Here is a 20375-nt window from a genome sequence, read left to right on the forward strand (position 1 = left end):
GGGGGGGAATCCGGTCGTGGGGCCTGAACTCTGAGCCTGGGCACTGTCCCTCAACTCTTTAGCTCAAGGCTAGTGCTCTACCACTTGAGCCACAGAGCCACTTCCAGCTTTTTTTCTTTTTGCTTATGTGGTGCTGAGGAATCAAACCCAGGACCTCAGGCATGCAAGGCAAGCGCTCTACCACTGAGCCACCTTCCCAGCCCCATTGCAACTTCTTTTATGATCTTCAATGCTCTCCCTCTCTCTCTCCCTCTCTCTCTCTCTTCAGAGTATATTGTCTCCTGATGCTGCTCCTTCATGGAGTCTAAGTGGTGGACAGCAGGTCTTAGCTGCCATCTTTGCCACCCAACTGTCATACGAAAGACCAGGCTTTGTGGATAATGTGGTGAACATGTGAATGAAAATTGGAAGATAAGACTATCTGGCTTGGCTTTGACTTCATGAGTATACAATAAACATACCATGTTGGGAAATCTGAGTGGCTACTCTGACCTCCCACAAATAGTTTGTCCTCACAAGAGGGAGTTTCTGGGGGAGCAAGAGTTCCTATCAGAACTTAGGGTACTGGAATAAATCTACACTGAGTCCTAACTTTATACCCTTCAGACCTTCGGGCAGAATGTCACCCCCAGATCCCATGACAATGCCTTTTGGTGATTTCATCCTCTAGCTACTTTTCCTGGCCCAGGCTGGGGTTGGAGTCCTGGGGAATCTGTTTCTTTTCACAATTTATGCCCCTACATCCTGTATGGGCCCTGCCCCGAGGCCCACGCACCTGATCTTCACCAACATGTCTGTGGCCAACTTCTTGGTTCTTCTGGTTAAAGGGATTCCCCAGGTGATATTTATGTGGGGTAAAATCATTCTCCTGGACAGCACTGGGTGCAAACTCATCTACTATGTCCACAGGGTGGGCAGGGGCCTTTCTCTCTGCACCACCTGCCTGCTGAGCAGCTTTCAGGCCGTCACCATCAGCCCCAAAGCGGTGGCATGGATGCGGCTCAAAGAGCAAGCTAGCAAGAATGTCCGTAACTCCTGCCTTCTGTGTTGGGCTTTCAACTTGATGGCCAATCACCTTGTCCTTCAAAACATCGAGAGTGTTCAGCACAGCCACAATGCCACCCAGAGAAAGGACTATGGAATTTGCTGGTACAAAATTCCTATATCAAAGGCTACCAAAGGCACAATTGTGTTAGTGTTTCCCGACATTATATTCCTGGGCCTCATGGCTGGGACAAGTATCTACATGCTTCTTGTCCTACGTAGACATCAGCGACAAGTGAGGTACATCCATGCCCTCCGAGATACCCGCAGACTCTCTCCGGAGGCCAGGGCCACTCAAACCATCCTGCTTCTGGCAGGTGCTTTCATTTTGTTTTATTTCGCCAATTGTGCAATGTCAATTTATAATACTGTTATGTCCAAGCCTCCTGTCTGGAAGAAGTATACTACAAGTTTATTAGCGGCCACCTATCCCTCCCTCAGCCCCTTGATCCTGATGTTTCGAGATCCCCGAACACCACCTTTCTGCTCATAAATGGTGATAAAAACAATCCAACGTGACACAGCCGTAACAGGAAAAAAATCGTATCATTTGCAGGAAAGTGGATGGAAATGGAGATTATCATATTGAACGAGACAACTAAGCTCAAAAAGCCAATTGGGGGGCTGGGAAAGTGGCTTAGTGGTAGAGTGCTTGCCTTGCATGCATGAGACCCTGGGTTTGATTCCTCAGCACCACATAAGCAGAAAAAGCCAGAAATGGCATTGTGGCTCAGGTGGTAGAGCACTAGCTGAAGAGCTCAGGGACAGCACTCAGGCCCAGAGTTCAGGCCCCACAACCACCACCACCACCACCAACAAAAGCCAACTGGTCCATGTGTTCACTTGCTTGTGGAAGGAAGACCTAAGAGACACAGAGCTTCTGGAAGGCGCCATGTATTTTATGCGATTGGGGGTGGGGGCAGTCCGGTCGTGGGGCTTGAACTCTGGGCCTGGGCGCTGTCCCTCAGCTCTTCAGCTCAAGGCAAGCACTCTACCACTTGAGCCACAGCGCCACTTCCGGCTTTTTTCTTTTTGCTTGTGGTGCTAAGGAATCGAACCCAGGGCCTGCTAGGATTACAGACACAAGCCACTAGCACCTGGCTCAACCTCCCCCCCCCCTTTTTTTTTTGGTTGGTCGTGGGGCCTGATCTCTGGGCCTGGGCGCTGTCCCTCAGCTCTTCAGCTCAAGGCAAGCACTCTACCACTTGAGCCACAGCGCCACTTCCGGCTTTTTTCTTTTTGCTTGTGGTGCTAAGGAATCGAACCCAGGGCCTCAGGCATGCAAGGCAAGCGCTCTACCACTGAGCCACCTTCCCAGCCCCCATTTTTTTTTGTCATTGTGGATCTTGAACTCTGGGCCTGGGTGCTGTCCCTCAGCTCTTCAGCTCAAGGCAAGCACTCTACCACTTGAGCTACTTCTGGTTTTGCTGTTTATGTGGTGCTTAGGAATTGAACCCAGGGCCTCATGCATTCAAAGAAAGCACTCTACCACTGAGCCACCTTCCCAGCCCCTATTATGTGGTTTTTAACTATGAGACTTTTCAGGTACATGGCAGGAGGCGAGGAGGGAGAGGGAATGATGGAGGTTGAGAAACAGTGAAAGACATTGCGGTGATGTGTGAGGAGGTCATGAGAGCTCTCAGTGAAGACTGAGGACCCCTAGGGGTGGGAGCACGGGGAAAGAGCAAACACTAGAAAGGGATCATCTGATTTAAATGTAACATTCACATGTCTGAAATACCATGGTGAAACTGCCTGCTACAAACACGCACTTAAACATGGCTGAGAGGAAACTAAGGCAGGTTGTGTTGGAGTGGGTGCCAGGAAGAGGAGGAGGGTGGATGAGGATGGATATGATTGCGTACTTTATTTGCACATATGAAAAGAGAACAATAAAACCTGGAGGGGGTTGTAAGGGAGAGTGGGGAAGGAAATGTGTTTGGTGGAGACACATTCTATGTGTGTCTGGAAATGTCACCATGAGTCCTGCTCCTGTACAACCAGTGCATGTGAATGTATCTCTTCTTTTTTTTTATTTTGGTGTTGGTCCTAGGGCTTGAACTCAGGGCCTTGGGGCTGTCCTGAGCTTTTGCTCAAGGCTAGCATTCTACTGCTTGAGCCACAGCACCACTTCTGGATTTAAATTTTTTTTAAAATTTTTTTTGGTGATTAATCAGAGATGAGTCTCATGGACTTTCCTGCCTGGGCTGGCTTCAAAACTCAACCTTCAGATCTTAGCCTCCTGAGAAGCTAGGTTTATAGGCATGAGCCACCAGTGCCCAGCTGTGAATGCATCTCTTTAAAAAAGCCAAAATGTGAATGAATCTCTTTAAGAAATCCAAAATTGGGCTGGGAAGGTGGCTCAGTGGTAGAGTGCTTGCCTTGCATGCATGAGGCCCTAGGTTCAGTTCCTCAGCATCCCATAAGCAGAAAAAGCCAGAAGTGACACTGTGGCTCAAGTGGTAGCTAGCTTTGAGCTGAAGAGCTGAGGGACAGCACCCAGGCCCAGATTTCAGGCTCCACAATCGACAAAAATAAATAAATATAGATAGATAGATAGGACCCCAAATCCAGGTGGCTCTCCTCACCACAGTCATTTAGTTAATGACGCAATGATGTATGGCTGTCTAGGATATGACCAACACAATGATTTCAAAGATGTTTGTATGACAAGGCCCGAATGGATATTGAATTGTATGATATGGAGGGCACCCTCAACTTCACCCCAAAATATAGACAAGCAGTGAAATAAACTCATTCCATGTACTGTGTGGTCATATATAGTTCTTTTGAAATAGTTGATGGAACTATGGAGGTAAGTTTGGGTCAGAACTCATTTACTAGATATTTAATCTACTGCCTAAGGAAGTAGAGCAGATGAATTTTAAGTCTCAGAGGGAGAGGGGGACAGAGAGGGGAGAGGAGACAGAGAATGAGAGAGAAAAATGTTGAAAAGCAGACATTAAGCCAGGCACTGGTGACTCATATCTGTAATCCCAGCTACTCAGGAGGCTGAGATCTGAGGATCACAGTTCAAAGCCAGCCCAGGCAGGAAAGTCTGTTGGATTGTCATCTCTAGTGAACCACCAAAAAGCCAGAAGTGGTACTGTGGCTCAAGTGGCAGCATGCAACTCTTGAGCAAACTAAGCTCAGGGACAGTGCCCAGGCCCTCAGTTCAATCCCCAGGACTGGCAAAGATATTAAAACAGATGTTAAGTTTTCTAAATGGGCACAGTAGCTCATACCTATAGCCACTGCTACTTGAAAGGCTAAGCCAGGGGTCCAAGGCCAGCCTGAGTAATATAACAAGACCCTACCAGGAAGGAGGGAAGGAAGAAGGGAGGGAGGGAGGGAAAGAGAGAAAAGGAAGGGAGGGAGGGAGGGAGAGAACGAGGGAAGCCTGTGGGGAGCTTACTGGACATTCATTCATGCTATAAGGTTTAGCAGTCATTTCAGAGATCAAAGATCATCGTTTGAGGCCTGAAGATGTAGCTTAGTGGTAGTGTATCTGTAAGCACGTATAAGGGCCTGGATTTGATCTCCAGCACTTGTCCCCCTACCCCTCTCCCCCCAGCAATAAAAGCACGATTCTCACTGGGGTGGGCACACGCTATGCGTGGCCAGGCCCCTGCCTTTCAGGTGGCATGGAGCCTCCTGCTGCTGGGAGCTGAAGGAGGCCATGTAGGAGCCCACACCGGCTCTCGCACTACTGTGTCCATACTCATTTTGTCACAAAGGTACCTGGTGGGCATATATATAACGGAATTCAAGGGCCTGCCCACAGTGGTATGGAAGATAAACTGTGGTTTATTCACAAAACAGAAATGGGTTCAGCCTCGAGAAAAGATAGCAGCCTGGGTGATTCACACTCATCTTACTGAGCGAGAGGCCAGACTCAAGGAAAGAACTGTTGACCTGAAATTCAAAACCAGGCAGAAGCCAGACACCGGTGGCTCACGCTGTCATCCTAGCTACTCAGGAGGCTGAGATCTGAGGATCAAGGTTCAAAGGCAGCCCAGGGAAGAAAGTCCGTGAGACTCTTATCTCCAATTAACCACCAGGAAATCGGAAGTGGTGCTGTGGCTCAAGGGGTAGAGTGCTTGCCTTGAGCTGAAGAACTGAGGAACAGCGCCCAGGCCCAGAGGTCAAGACCCACAACCGACAAAAAAAAAAAAAAAAAGAACAGCTGGTGTGGTAGCACGTACCTGCAGTCCCAGCCCTTGGGAGGCTGAGGCAGAAGAAGGGAGAGTTGGAAGTGGTGCTGTGGCTCAAGTGGTAGAGCCCTTGCCTTGAGCTGAAGAGTGCAGGGACAGCACCAAAGTCCAGAGTTCAAACCCCACAACTGACAAAAAATACAGTTAGAAGAAGGGAGAGTTTAACCCAGCTGGGGCACAGCAAGTCCCTGTCTGAAAGGGAGTAGGGGCCAACAGGACCGTTTTTTTTCCTTTGTTCTCTGATTTTTTCATTCCTTCTTGATTGTTGCTGGCCAGCTGTCTGGCTGTCTCTCTTTTCTTTGTGCCAGTCCTTGGGCTTGAACTCAGGGCTTTGGTTCTGTTCCTGAGCTTTTTTTGCTAAAGGCTAGCACTCTACCACTTGAGCCCCAGCTCCACTTGCAGCTCTTTGTTGTTGTTGTTAAGTCATGGGATTTGAACTCTGGGCCTAGGCGCTGTCCCTTAGCTCTTCAGCTCAAGGCTAGCGCTCTACCACTTGAGCCACAGTGCCACATCCAGCTTTTTCTGCTTATATGGTGTTAAGGAATTGAGCCCAGGGCTTTAGGCATGCAAGGAAAGCACTCTACCACTGAGCCACCTTCCTAGCCCAGCTTTTTTTTTTTTGTAGTTTATTGGAGATAAAGAGTCTAACAGCCAGGCACCGGTAGCTCACACCTGTAATCCTAGCTACTCAGGAGGCTGAGATTTGAGGATCGTGATTCAAAGCCAGCCTGGGCAGGAAAGTCCGTGAGACTCTTATCTCCAATGAATCACTAGAAAACCAGAAGTGGCGCTGTGGCTCAAGTGGTAGAGCGTTCACCTTGTGCTGAAGAGCACAGGGACAGCATTCAAGCCAAGTTCAAGCCCCACTACCAACCAAAAAAAAAAGTCTAACAGATTTTGCTGCCTAGGCTGGCTTTGAACTGTGACCCTTAGCTCTTGCATCTAAAGAAAACAGGCATCAGCTACCAGGACCCAGCCACTATTTTCTTCTAACTACTTTCTGCTCATGAACAGAAAGGGCTTCAAGAATGATTTGCTTGATTTCACAGGGAACTATCTAAGCCAGAAAGAAAGACTAAAAGAATCAAAATGGAATTAGAAAAACACACATTGGATGAGTTTAACCAGTTCATCTTGTAAAGTGACACAACCACCACTTAGTGGTTAGTGGCATAGATTCCATAGTGGAAGGTGACATGTGGTAATAAACACTATTTCAAAATCTAACACTGTCACTTCTCATATCATTTTGCGGGCCATCAAAATATAGACAAGTGAACACACAGATATAATAGAGTGCACAAAGGCACGGGGTGTGTACATATACACACACCACTATCTTGCATCAGATGACTTTCTTCAAGGTGTGGAGATTGTTGAATGGTCAAGCAAAGTTCAGCAGAGATGTAAGCTTGGTGGTTCTCAGGGGAGGACCACTTTCTTCTTCTTTGTGCAGTTGAAGAGGAGGCTACAGGAAGTAGAGTGTCTGCTCATGAGCAGGAAAGGACCGAGGGTTGGGAAACAGCCCATAGCAAACGCCCCCATATGGTGCAGCACAGGGCTGGGGTTGTAAATCACAGTCAAGCAAATCTGATAGATGCAGGACATGGTGTAAAAGGAGACAAAGGCGCTCACCAGGAGGAGGAGGATTATGGTAGCTCTGGACTTGGGAGAGGCTCTGGTGGAGACGCTGGTCCTCTGGATGTGTCACATTCTCTGCTTGTGTCTGTACAGGACGAAGAGTATGGAGGTGCTGGCCCAGAGCATGAGCCCCAAACACAGATCATCAGGCACCGAGAGCATGGCCACATACAGCACTTCAGCAGCTGGGTCGCGACGCACAGAGAAACAGTATCATGTTGTTGTACACTTTGGGTCCAGTCATGTACATGAGAAAAACAATGCTCACCAGGAGGAAGACACCCCTCCCCGCCGCCGCCGCCCCAGTTGAGGCAGACGGTGGAGACAATGTGCTTGTGGGCTCTCCCCTTCAGCCCTGCCCACCTGGAGTCCCCCTGGCTGATGCTGACAGCAAGGAAGATGCTCAGGGAGCAAGTGCTACCGATTGACAGCCCCCCTGCTCACTCGGTAAAGATAGAAGACCATTTTGCACCCCACATCATTGAAGAAATTTCTCCAGCCCCAGGTTACCATGGTTTGAGGAATGCACCTACACAGAAGACTTAGGACTTTGGCCACAATTAAGTGCCTAAGAATCAAGTCTGTGGCTCTCATCCTGTTCCCCATGCAGGAAAGGAATAGATAATGGAAGAGAAGGGACAAATTATCCAGAAACCCAACCACAGTCTGGGCTAAGAGGATCACCCCCATAGTCACATGGGTGTCTCCCATCCTCTCTATTCCTTGAGTCTCATCCAGAGGCTCTGGCCTGGGAAACTGAGGCCTGCATGATGCCAAGGGAACTCAACATTTTCCATCCAGCTTTCAGCCCACTGGAAATGCTGTCCTACTGACTCTCATGTATTGGGAAAAATCCAATTTTATTCATCCATCAGGAAGAGGAAGATGGCATGTTCAGGAAAATGAACATGTGAAATGAACAAGTGAAGCTGAGTCAGTTTCTGAGATGAAGGCAGCTGTGTTTCTTTCCTTTGAAATCAGATCTAAAACTATAAACAAGTCGGCCACTAGTGACTCATGCCTGTAATCCTAGCTACTCGGACCACTGAGATCTTCGATTTGCAGTTCAAAGCCACCCTTGAGAAGGAAAGTCCATGAGACTATTATATGCAGTCAATCACCAGAAAACCAGAAGTGGAGCTGTGGCTCAGAGTGCTAGAGCGCTAGCCTTGAGACAAAAGAGCTCAGGGACAGCCTCCATGTCCCACGACTGACTTTTCACCAGCAGGGTTCAACCATGAAGGCACAACATCTGGAACCGTAGCACTCATTGCTTCTGGATGTCCCTGCACACTTTGTATGTATCTCGCTGTAACCTATTCTTGGCTTAGCATTCTTTTTCAGGTGGAAAAGAGAAGTCCACGGTGTGGATCCCAGTTGTCCTGTGGTGAGGTAAGCGCTCGGCTTAGATGGTTTTGGCACATTAGTCTGTTCTGATGTCCACTGACTAATGCCTGCTTGTGAGCCTCTGCCGTGCGCATGACGAGATTTCTTGTGTTCTGCTCTTGGTGATGGCTATTCTCACACACACTTTACAAAAATGTCAAGGTCTTGGATATAGCTCAGGCTGCAATCGAACTCATCCCCCTCTGCCGGGATTACAGGGGAAACCTCCCCGTTCAGCAGTATGTGTGAACTCTCAGCGAGTGGTTTTGTGTCATCCTGGCCTTTATATTCTGTGGAGAACAAGTCATTGGCGGCCATGCATGGACGGATCACGCCCAGCTGCTCTGCCTGGCTGAGCTTCTGTCTGGCGTGAAGTCTGCGATGGCTTGTGAGGTTAGACCTTCGGCCGAATGCTTTGCCACAGGTATCACACACGTATGGCTTTTCCCCAGTGTGTACAGCCTGGTGTGTGGCAAGGCTGGAGCGCACGCTGAATGCCTTGCCACACGTGTCACACGTGTATGGCTTCTCCCCAGTGTGCGTCCGGTGGTGGCTGATAAGGTGTGAGTTCTGGGTGAATGCCTTCCCACACTCCGTGCAGCGGTGTGGCCGGGCGCCGGTGTGCAAGGTCTGGTGTTCAGCGAGGCTCGAGCGCATGCTAAATGCTTTGCCACATGTGTCGCATGGGTATGGCTTCTCCCCAGTGTGTGTCCTACGGTGGCTGGCAAGGTGTGCATTCCTCGCAAAGGCCTTGCCACACTCAGCGCACTGGTAAGGCTTGTGTCCCGCATGTATGGCCCGGTGCGTGTTGAGGTGGGAGTGGGAATTAAAGGCTTTGCCACACTCACTGCACACGTAGGGCCTCTCCCCAGTGTGCGTCCTGCGATGGCGTGCAAGGTGTGAGTTCTGCGTGAACGCCTTCCCGCACTCGGTGCAGCGGTGTGGCCGGGCGCCGGTGTGCACTGCCTGGTGTGTGGCGAGGCTGGAGCGCAGGCTGAACGCCTTACCACACGTGTCGCACGGGAACGGCCGCTCCCCGGTGTGCGTGCGGCGGTGATTGGCGAGGTGGGAGTTCTGTGCAAATGCCTTGCCACACTCAGTACACTGGTAAGGCCTGTGTCCCGCATGGATGGCGCGGTGCGTGTTGAGGTGGGAGTGGGAGTTAAAGGCTTTGCCACATTCCCCGCATGCGTATGGCCGTTCCCCGGTGTGCGTCCTGCGGTGAGCGGCCAGGCTGGATGCTTGGCTGAACACCTTCCCGCACTCAGCGCAGTGGTGAGGCTTGCGGCCGGTGTGCACCGACTGGTGTGCGGCGAGGTTGGCACGCACGCTGAAGGCCTTGCCACACACGCCGCACGTGAATGGCCGCTCGCCAGTGTGCGTCCGGCGGTGCACAGCAAGGCCAGAGGTTTGGCTGAAGGCCTTCCCGCACTCAGCGCAGCGGTGCAGCTTCTCCCCAGTGTGGATCCGCCGGTGAAGCACCAGGGCTGAGGGGTAGCCGAACGCCTTGCCACACTCCCCGCACTGGTAAGGCTTTTCCTGAATGTGTACTTTGGGTGTTCGCGTGAGTATCGGAGAACAGATGGAGACGTCATCCACTCCAGGGACGATGTGTGTGTTCCCACTAGAGGGGCTCCCCTGAGAGCACGACATGGGGGCCTCAGAGAGGGCAGACTTCACCTCAGTCCTCACCTCTGGTCCTTCACACAGGTACGGCGGGAGCCCACGCAGGTGCTCCTGGAGGGGCCGTCCGAGCCATGTGCTTGTGGGCTGCTTCCCCATGTGACCCCCACCCTCCTGCTTTCCTCCACCACTGCTCTCTTCTCTGTGGACCACAAGCACCCCTTCTGCACGGCCTTCAGCACTGCTCCACTCCCATTCCCACTCACGTGGAGCTTTCTGGATTTCCTTGCAGGAAAACTCATCAGTGCCTCCGTCTTCATGACTTTGGGATATTTCTCCCCTACCACTGCCTGCATTGGGTGATAATTCTTTAATTATATATCCAGAAGAGGTACCTGCAAGATATAAAGTTCCCATCTGATTAATCACACAGTTAAGTATTTCACACTGAAAGAGAGAATACCACAGCAATTATTATACACACACTGAGGAGCCATGTGAACTCTGAGAACCATAAAATCCATTATTTAGGAACAGAAAGGAATAGGATTCTTTATTGCAAGTGGTTCACATGGAATCTATATTATGAGGAAATAAGACTCATTTCAAACATTGTATGAGGAAGACATGCATCCTGAGCAAATGTGATTCCCCTCCCTCCCCACCACCCACACATCTAGCAAAACCATATGGTGATATCATGACTGAAGAGAAAAAAATGACTGTTTATAACATACTAAGAATGTACAAATAAATGCCACATATCACACGACATGCTGTAAAGGTTCAGAGATCAAAGGAGTTTACAGAATGAAATAACTGGCAAGTTTGAATTGCAAAGCAGAATGAGGACAAGAGGGAAGAATTCAATACAACAAGGCCAGAGAAGCAATCAAAAACAAAAATACCTGGAATGTGTGCTATAAACTGCCTACACCCATTTATGGTAAGCAGACTTTAACAAGAGAAGTCTAGTAGTTATGTTGGATAATACAACCTGACTACATTGAGATTCAAGTTACAAAAAAAATAGTAATCCACAGTAAAATAAACAAGTGATACCCTCTTTAAAAACAGAAAACTTGGCACGAGTGGCTCACGCCTGTAATCCTAGCTACTCAGGAGGCTGAGATCTGAGGAGCGCTGTTCAAAGCCAGCTGGGGCAGGAAAGTCCATGAGACTTTTATCTCCAATAAACCACAGAAAACCAGAAGTGGCATTGTGGCTCAAGTGGTAGAGCACTCGCCTTGAGCTGAAGAGCTGAGGAACAGTGCCCAGTCCCTGAGTTCAAACTCTAGGAATGGCAAAAATAAATAAATAAATAAAAGAAGAGAACTTGTGTTACAGAAAAAGCACACAATATAAGAAGTAGAATGTCCAGCCACTAGCTCTAGGTGTGCATCTGAAGGAAATGAAGCCAGCATATAAAAGACACGGCTGGGGCTAGGTGCTGGGGGCTCATGCCTGTAATCCTAGCTAAGCAGGAGGCTGAGTTCGGAGAATCACAGTTCAAAGCCAGCTCAGGAAGGAAAGTCCATGAAACTCTTATCTCCAATAAACTACTCAGAAGAGACATGGGGTGGGAATGGGGGGAGGTGGCTCAGTGGTAGAGTGCCTTGCCTTGCATGCCTTACATGAATGATTGGACCGCCCCCCCATCCCCAAAAAAATAACAGAAGAGACACCGGGTACTGCACACCCACTGTTAGCTGGAGAGCCAGCCTGGAGCACTTCAATGGACACAGAAAATGCAGTGGAGACACAGAATGGCATATTACTCCACAGGGCAGGGCACAAGTGGAGACATTCTAAAGTCCTTTAGGGCTCACAGCAGAGACTCTGGTTTTCCTACAGAAAACTTCCACTTCCAGGTTCCCCAGCTCCCTCTCTGCACATCTGAGCTCTTACCTGCGCACACACCTTTGGCGCCTTCCCAACCATTCAGCTCTCCTGGAGTTGTCACATGGCTCTGTGCCACCCAGGGCTCTTCCTCCAGCTCCAATGGCAAAATTACACTCACGCTGGGAGGGGAGACTCCTGTTTATAGAAAGACAATGCGCTGTGGCCTTTCCAGAATCCCCAGTCCCACGTTCATGGGAAAAGGGGACATCATACACGGATGCAAAAGACAGTTCACACATTCAGCAGACTGCCTCCATCTGAACACTTCAGAGAACACTTTAATGTGCAGACAGCAATACAAGAACTACTGAGTCAGAGGCTGGGAATGTAGCTCAGTGGTAGAGTGCTTGCCTTGCATGCATGAGGCCCTAGGTTCCATTTCTCAGCACCACATAAACAGAAAAAGCTGGAAGTGGTGCTGTGGCTCAAGTGGTAGAGTGCTAGCCTTGAGCTGAAGAGCTGAGGGACAGCGCCCAGGCCCAGAGTTCAGGCCCATGTCCCGCAAAAAAAAAAAAAAAAAGAAAGAACTACTGAGTCAGAAGGACAAGGAAATCCATATTTTCAAAGTCTGCCATGGGCTGAGTGTGGTGTCAGCTGTATGTAATCCCAGAACTCAAAAGTTCAGGGGCAAATTCAAGACCAGCCAGGGCTACAAAATGAGAACTTGTCTCAATAAAAAAATTTGAGGAGGAGAAAGAGGAAGAAAAGGAAGGAAGAAAGGAAGGTTGGTCTGCCATAGTGCTTGAGATGTAGCTCAATGATGAGAGAACCAGCCTAGTGTGTACAAAGTCCCAGAGAGGGAAAGGAAAGAAATGGAAAATAGTGAAGAAAGGGAGAGGAAAGAAGGGTAAAGGGGAAAAAGGAACAAAGGAGAATGGGAGACAAGCATGCTGTAGCTGACACCCACACGTGCTCACTTAAGCTGTAGGACACAGGAGGGAGGACAAAAGAACGTTATTAAAGTCTGGAGGCCACGTTAGCATGTTTCCATCTCTGACCTGGTAGAACTTTTCATCTAATCGTGCAACTTGGGGCTCTCCAGGCACTCAGGGGGAAACAAAGAAGATTGTAAACTCCTGACTTGCACAGGGAAGAGTGCTCACCCACGGAGACCAGGTTCCCATAGGTGTCCAGCATGACGTCCCTGTACAGAGCGCGCTGAGCAGGGGTCAGGCACCGCCACTCCTCCCGGGTGAAATACACCGCCACATCCTCAAATGTCAACTGTCCCCAAGGAGAAAATCCAAAAGCATTTCACACATATCCATGGACTCAGGAAAAGTCTTACATGAAATTATAATCAGCAATCAACACACCAGGGACAGAAGGAAGCTTCAGAGTGTTACAGTTTGTAACAGTTTGATATGACACTTTGTAGAATTGTACAACCCTGCATTCTTCTGAGAAAGTAAGCACTTATAATGAGCTGAGTTAAAAGAACCCAGCAGGGCACCAGTGGTTCTCACCTGTATGTCCATGAGGCTGAGACTGGGGAATCACAGTTCAAAGCCAACTGGAACAGGAAAGTCCATGGGACTCTTTCCTCCAATTAACTGAACTACCCAAAGAGCCAGATGTGGAGCTGTGCCTCAAGTGATGAAGGCCTTGAGAAAAAGAGCTCAGGACAGCACCCAGACCCTGAGTTCAAGCCCCAGGACTGGGGAAGAAATAAGAGAGAAAGTGCCCAACGCTAAAAAGAAAACCAGCAGAGAGGTTTCAGCAAGCACACAGTAACACTTGGTGAGTGATGCCCTCCTGAGCTCACGCCCAGTGGAGGGGACAGAGCTGAGGGAAGGCGTGGGGGACATGAGCACACGTGGCAGGCAGACGCCAGCACAATCAGCACCCAGGCCAGCTCTGTGCATGGGAAGGAGATACCACATGGCTTTACCTGAGTCACAGCCGCCATCCCTGCTCCTTGTCTTTCCTCTTCCTCCTCACGTAATATCACTTTCCAGAAGTCAGTCCTGGAGTGCTGAAAATATCCCATTTAATGCTCACACCAAACACACACTACCTGTGCCCCAGCCCCAGCCCAGGGAGGACCTCACCGTGGGGAAGATGGTCCTGTGCTGCCCACTCATGGGGTGATGAGGAATGCAGGTCCTGGGGGTTGAACTTAGGACCTGGGCCCTGTGCCTGAACTTGTTTCCTCAAGGCTGGTGCTCTACCACTTGAACCATAGCTCTATTCTGGCTTTTTGGTGGCTACTTGGAGTTAAGAGTCTCAGGGTGGGGTTGGAAATGTGGAGGGGTTGAAGCACTAAAGCCAATGAGAGAAAAAGCATCATCAGCTACCATTTCAGACCACTTTTGGGACCTTAAAAAAAAAAAAAAAGCCCTGGACTTTCCTGTCTGGTGACTTCAAACCTCCCTCACATCTCAGCCTCCTGAGTGGCTAGAGTTACAACCAGGGGCCCTGCTCTCTCTGCTCTCCTTGTAACCCATGACCCCTCTTTCCCATGGAACAAATGGCTCTGCACAACTGCATCATTCTCCTCTCCTCCCTTTCGGAAATGCTCCCCCATTTCCTGCACCCTGCCACCTATGTGATGTCTTGGATCCTTCTGGAGGTGGAGATTCTGCATTTCTCTACTTGCTTTCCTCTCTGCTCATGCCACCGATTCTTTGTAAAGCCTGCACCCCATTTAACTTTGCCACCTGCTGGAGGGGGTTCTCTCTTCTCTTCCTGTTTTCCTGATTTCCTCTCAGTCTTTCTCCTGATGATCCTTTGCCCTCACCTTCCCACAGCCCCAGTACAGTCAAGGTGTGAGGTTTCCACCTACACCCTAGCCTGGCAGGGGTAGGATGGGGTGGGAGCCAGCACTGTGTAGGGCAGGGTTGAGGTGGGGTGGGTGGAGAGGTTGGACCGGGCCTCTGGGCTGCAGCAATCGGCTCTGTGGGTCTAGCAATGTCTGTCTGGAGCAAGGCCAGTAGCAGGGCCAGGGAGTAGCCAGGCCGCAGACTGGGGCGGGGGCCTTGGGATGGGGACCTGGGGTTGGGCGGACGTGGAAGCGGAGCCGGGGGAGGGGAGAGGGGAAGGGGGGGCAGGGCCCGGCAGGGCTGCGGGTGGAGGGAGGATCGCGGGAGGGGCGTGACTAGGGACTCGGGGCTGGGGCGGGAGGCTGGGGTCAGAGGCCTGAGCCCGGGTCGGGTCGGGGCTGAGCCGGGCCGCGCCCACGCCCCCACGCTCAGCTCACCCTGTGTGGAGGGACCGACCCCAGGACAGGAAGTGAGAACAGGCCAGCGACACAGGCTCTCCGGCAGGAGGGCCGCGCGGGGACCCCGCCCCCGTCCGTGGAGGCTGGGGACACCCGGAAATGCCGACTTACTCTGACTCCAGGGAGACTCACAAGCAGCACAGCGACCTACCCTCCGCGCCATCCGCTTCCGGGTCTGCTGGGAACTGCGCACGCAGCACGGGAGAAAGCCCGCGGGGGGGTGCGGGGTATACACGGCAGGGGAAAAAAAAAAAAAAAAAATGCGAGCGAGTGGGCGGGGCTTTGGCAAAGGGGCGGGGCGACGGCAGGAGACCAACGGAAAGCAGCAGATGGGCGGGGCAAGAACAAAATTGAGTCTAAAGGACCAGTCTTGGGCAGGGAAACACGGTGGGCGGGGCCACAATGAGGCGTGGCAAGCGGGAGGCGGGGAACAAAACTGTCTTCAGCGGGATAGGGCAAGTAGGCGGGAAAGAGGCGGGGAAGAAAAAGAACATGGTTGGGGAGGAGCCAGGTCAAGGCAAGGAAAGATTGAGTGGGCTGGGCCGCGCCTGGAATGACCACAGTGACAAAGGGGTAGAGCCACGGGAGAATATGGGCCTTTGGTGGCCCCAGGGCCATGGGGGCGGGGCCAGGGCTATGGGGGCGGGGCCAGGAGCCAGGCCCGGCCTCTCTCTGTGGCTTCTCCCCAGCCTCCCAGTGTTTTCCCAGGTATTGGAGGCCTGACCTCCCACGGAGGAGGCCTGGGCTACCCAGCCTGGGAACCCAGATCTCTTTTGGAGAAATGGGGTGAAAAGTGGGAGGCCATTGGGCCTAGGCCCTGAAATCAACTGAAGACATTGAATCGGAAGCTGGAATCGTCCATGGGGAGGGCACACAAAGGCTGGACTCCCAGGGACGGGGTGCAGGCTCTAGCAGACACGGGTCAGTACCAAATAAAAATGGTTTCCCTTTCTGACCTAAGCTCCACGCTAGAGATGGTCCTGTGGACAAGGTGTGGAGGGCTATCATATGGGATGTGAAGTCACCAACAGGTGCTGTAAGAAAGTTTTATTAAATAGATGTCAGGTTGGGTTTGGTGGCTCATGCATCATCCTAGTTAGTCGAAGGCTGAGGTCTGAGGATTGTGTGTGGAAGCCAGCCTGGGCTGGAAAGCTCATGGGACTCTTATGGCCAAGTATAGTGGTACATAATGGCTGAAGTGGTATTGAGCTAGCCTTGAACAAAAAGAGCTTAGAGATAGTGCTCAGACCCAGAATTCAAGGCCAGGAGCAGAAAAATAAATAAACAGATATTGAGCTGGGAAGGTGGCTCAGTGGTAAAGTGCTTGCCTTGAGCTGAAGAACTCAGGGGCAGTGCACAGGCCCTGAGTTCAGGCCCCACCATCCAAAAAGTTCTGCCCTTCATTTGTACTTGCAAACTACAATTTCATCATCACTTTTAGTCCTCTGACCTCACAGAGCACATGTCCCACTTGATCAGGATAGTAAAAGGAACAGTAGTCAAAATCTTTGGTATTAGTGACATTTTTGTCCCTCCTATTGCCAATCACGTCCAGTGACATTTAGCAGTGAGTGAACAAGCCAACTCAGGCCCATGGACAGGCCGGCGAGACCCAGAGTTGCGGCCCTGAGCTAGGCCCACCTGGCAAGCGCGGGGGCGGTGGTGATCACCTGGACCTCGCTCAGGAGGCACGTGCTGCTCATGGATGTACTCCTGCCCCTCTCTGCACATACAGAACCAGCTGGTTTCCAGAGTCCCTCGACGAGTCCAAACCCCACAACTGCCATGGTCTGTGGGACCCCTCTAAAGAGGGGAGCAGGGAGTTGACCACGAGCAGGAGCTGCAGGATCGCATCCGTGGGTCTTACCTAGCACTCACAGAAGGAGAAAGGTGCAGAAGACAGTAGAGAAATTCCCTACCACTCCACCTGTGGTCTGAGATAAGTAGATGATTCCCACAGCCCAGCAGCTGGCTGCCATGGCCATGCTGCTAGGCCGAGCTGGGAGGTGCAACCACACATTACAACATAAAAATGTACTGGGCTCTGGCTTTACCATGTGTGGCATTGCTGTTTTATCTACATGAAACCCTAACAGTGTGGAGAATGGCACTGGGGACAGAGTTTAGAGCTTCCCAAAGCTGTGTCAGTTTTCATTCCAAATTAAAATCCTAGATCCTTAACCTTCCTAGAGCTTAATGATATCATTGGTTTCTGTTAGGAAGAATTAGAAATTAAATTAAACTTATCTGGATAGAAATCATAAATCGCTCATTTTTCAAAAGGGATAGTTTATTAACAAAAACAGATACATTCTGAGTAAAGAAGTAGCAGTATTTAAACATTCTCTGGAAAAGGTTCTACTGGGGCTGGCAATGTAGTTGGTAGAATGCTTGCCTTGCATGAATGAAACCCTAGTTTGATTCCTCAGTACCACATAAACAGAAAAAGAGGGAAGTAGCATTGTGGCTCCAGTGGTAAGAGTGGCAGCCTTGAGCAAAAGCAGCTCAGGGACAGTGTCCAGGCTCTGAGTTCAAGCCCCAGGACTGGCAAAAAAAAAAAAAAGGAAGGAAGGAAGGTAGGAAGGAAATGCTATGCTGGTGATGTGTATTTCTGAGGTTTGAACTGAACATGATAGGAAAGTGCTCAAGTATTAAGTTACCCCAAAATCCTCATTCCAGATCTGATTAAATTCTCCACTCTAGAAACCTCTTTCATCTCAAAAGCAAGATGAATTCGTCTCATCAGAAGACCAGTCAGCAGGCTTTGCTACACAGCAGCCACAGTATTCCAAGTAGGGACAGCTAGTCTGCTTTATCTCCGCCATTTTCCCAGCCTCTACTTGCTCATCCCAGAGCCCCACGCTGTGCTCACTTCCCATGGGCCCCTTCAGCTCACATTTGGTGCTGTGCATGAGTCCTCATAAAAATCAGGGTCAAAGTGAAGGGCACCCTACTCTGGGCAACGTCACATCCTGGTTCCGCACTTTTTTTTTTTTTGGGGGGGGGTCGGTCATGGTGCTGTCCTTGCGCTCTTCAGGTCAAGGCAAGCACTCTACCCTTTGAGCCAGAGCACCACTTCGGGTTTTCTAGTGCTTTATTGGAGATAAGAGTCTCACTGACTTTCCTTGCCCAGGCTGGCTTTGAACTGTGATCCTCAGATCTCAGCCTCCTCAGTAGATAGGATTACAGGCATGAGCCACCAGCACCCAGCTCTCTGCACTTTACTCCTTCTTGAGGTGGCTGTGCATGGCTAGGCTGCAGGTCTGGCTGGACACTGCCCGACACTCGGTGCACCGGTGTGCCTTTCTGACGCGTGTGCACGGCCTGGTGTTTGGTAAGGGTGCAATTCTGGGCAAAGGCTTTGCCACACAAATGGCACACATAGGGCCTCTCCCCAGTGTGCGTCCTGCGGTGCCTGATGAGGTAGCAGGTGCGGCTGAATGCCTTTCCACACTCGGTGCACATGTGCGACTTCAGCCCGGTGTGCACAGTCTGGTGGTGAATGAGGCCGCCACACTGGCTAAAGGTCTTCCCACACACCTTGCATGCATAGGGCTTCTCCCCGGTGTGCGTCCTGCGGTGCTTGGTGAGACTGGAGGCGCGGGTGAATGCCTTCCCACACTCGGCACACATGTGCCGCTTGTGGCTAGTGTGCATAATCAGGTGCGAGGCGAGGCTCCTTCGACCACCGAACGTCTTCCCGCATGTGTCACACATGTACCGCTTCTCCCCGCCGTGCTGCATAGCCTGGTGCTCCTTGAGGCTGCAGCGTGAGGCGAAAGCCTTGCCACACACTCCGCAGCGGTGTGGCCTCTCCCCAGTGTGCGTCCGGCGGTGCGCGGTGAGGCTGTACATCTGGCTGAATGCCTTCCCGCACTCTCCACACAGGTAGGGCTTCTCGCCGGTATGGAATCGCTTATGAGCCACGAGTTCCGAATGTGAGAACAAAGCCTTCCCGCACTCTGTGCAGAGGTGGCGCTTCACGCCGCTATGTCTTTGCTCGTGAACTGAGAGATGAGAACGTGTGTTGAAAGCTTTCCCGCATGTGGCGCAGGGGTGCGGCTTCTCCCCGGTGTGGCTCAGCCGGTGCCGCTCCAGGGCCCAGGGGAAGCTGAACGCCTTGCCACACTCCCCGCATTTGTGACGCTTTTCCCGAACGCGTGCTTTGGGTGTTTGTGAGTGCAAGGGAGAAGAGATGGAGGCGTCATCACCTGCAGGGATAATGTATGTGTTCCCACTGGAGGGACTCCCCGCAGGTGCAACATGTGAGCCCTTGGCAAGGGCAGACTTCTCCACCTCAGTCCTCACCCCTGGTCCTTCACACAGGTACGGTGGGAGCCCGCGCAGGGGCTCCTGAAGGGGCCGTCCCAGGCACGGGCTCATGGGCTGCTTCCCCACGAGACCCCCACCCTCCTGCTTTCCTCCGTCATTGCCCTCTTCTCTGTGAACCACAAGCACCCCTTTAGCACAGCCTTCAGCGCCGTTCCACTCCCACTCACGAGGAGCTTTCTGGATTTCCTCGCAGGAAAACTCAGTGTCTCCATCCTCATAACTTTGGGATATTTCTCCCCTACTGCTGCCCGCACTGGGTGGTTCTTTACTTATATATCCAGGAGAGATACCTGTGAGACAAAGTTTACATCTGATTAATTACACAGTTAGTTATTTCATGCTGAAAGACAGAATATCAGCCAGGAGCCGGTGGCTCACACCTGTAATCCTAGCTACTCAGGAGGCTAAGATCTGAAGATCGCGGTTCAAAGCCAGCCCGGGTAGGAAACTCCGTGAGACTCTTATCTCCAATAAACTACTAGAAAACCAGAAGTGGCTCTGTAGCTCAAGTGGTAGAGCTGAAGAGCTGAGGGACAGCGCGCAAGCCCAGAGTTCAAGCCCCATAACCGACCAAAACAAAAAAAAAAGACAATATCATAGCAAAAATTACACAGAGAACCCTACAATCCAGTATTTACAAACACAAAAGCAATATGATTCTTTCATTAGAAAGTGAATCATATGGAATCCAACTTAAGAGAAAGTAAGCCTCATTTCAAACAACCTAAGAGCCAGGTGATGGTGGCTCATGCCTGTAGTATTAGCTACTCAGGAGGCTGAGACCTGAGGATTGTGATTCAAAGTCAACAAGAGCAGAAAATCCCTATGAGACTCTTATCTCCAATAAACTATGCAAAAAAGCCAGAAGTGGAGCTGTGGCTCAAATGGTAGAGTGCTGGCCTTAAGCACAAAGAGGACAAGAGGCAGTGCCTAGGTCAGGAGTTCAAGGACAGGACCAGCCAAAAAAAGAAACCTAGGAGGAAAACATGCATCCTGAGCAAATCTGACAGGAA

At 50.9% G+C, this 20375-nt stretch overlaps 2 protein-coding genes and 1 pseudogene across 7 annotated transcripts in view; 1 reads left to right on the plus strand and 2 right to left on the minus strand.

Moving 5' to 3' along the window:
- The first annotated feature begins 748 nt into the window (after positions 1 to 748).
- On the plus strand, positions 749 to 1537 carry LOC105994221 (vomeronasal type-1 receptor 1-like). The gene has a single exon (XM_013027632.1). It carries the CDS (start codon positions 749 to 751, stop codon positions 1535 to 1537), a length of 789 nt encoding a protein of 262 aa, XP_012883086.1.
- A 5143-nt stretch (positions 1538 to 6680) lies between these two features.
- Positions 6681 to 7957, minus strand: LOC105994222 (annotated as a pseudogene).
- A 100-nt stretch (positions 7958 to 8057) lies between these two features.
- Positions 8058 to 20375, minus strand: part of LOC105994308 (zinc finger protein 2-like) — a 73971-nt gene continuing 61653 nt past the window's right edge. For all 6 annotated transcript variants that reach the window (XM_013027756.1, XM_013027761.1, XM_013027759.1 and 3 more), the window contains one exon: positions 8058 to 10303. In XM_013027756.1, coding sequence (XP_012883210.1) covers positions 8421 to 10303 — 1883 coding nt within the window. In that variant the 3' untranslated portion in view covers positions 8058 to 8420. The remainder of the gene's footprint in view (positions 10304 to 20375) is intronic.

The sequence above is a fragment of the Dipodomys ordii genome, unplaced genomic scaffold, assembly GCF_000151885.1.
Source record: "Dipodomys ordii isolate 6190 unplaced genomic scaffold, Dord_2.0 Scaffold105, whole genome shotgun sequence".
In the NCBI taxonomy this organism is placed as follows: Eukaryota; Metazoa; Chordata; class Mammalia; order Rodentia; family Heteromyidae; genus Dipodomys; species Dipodomys ordii.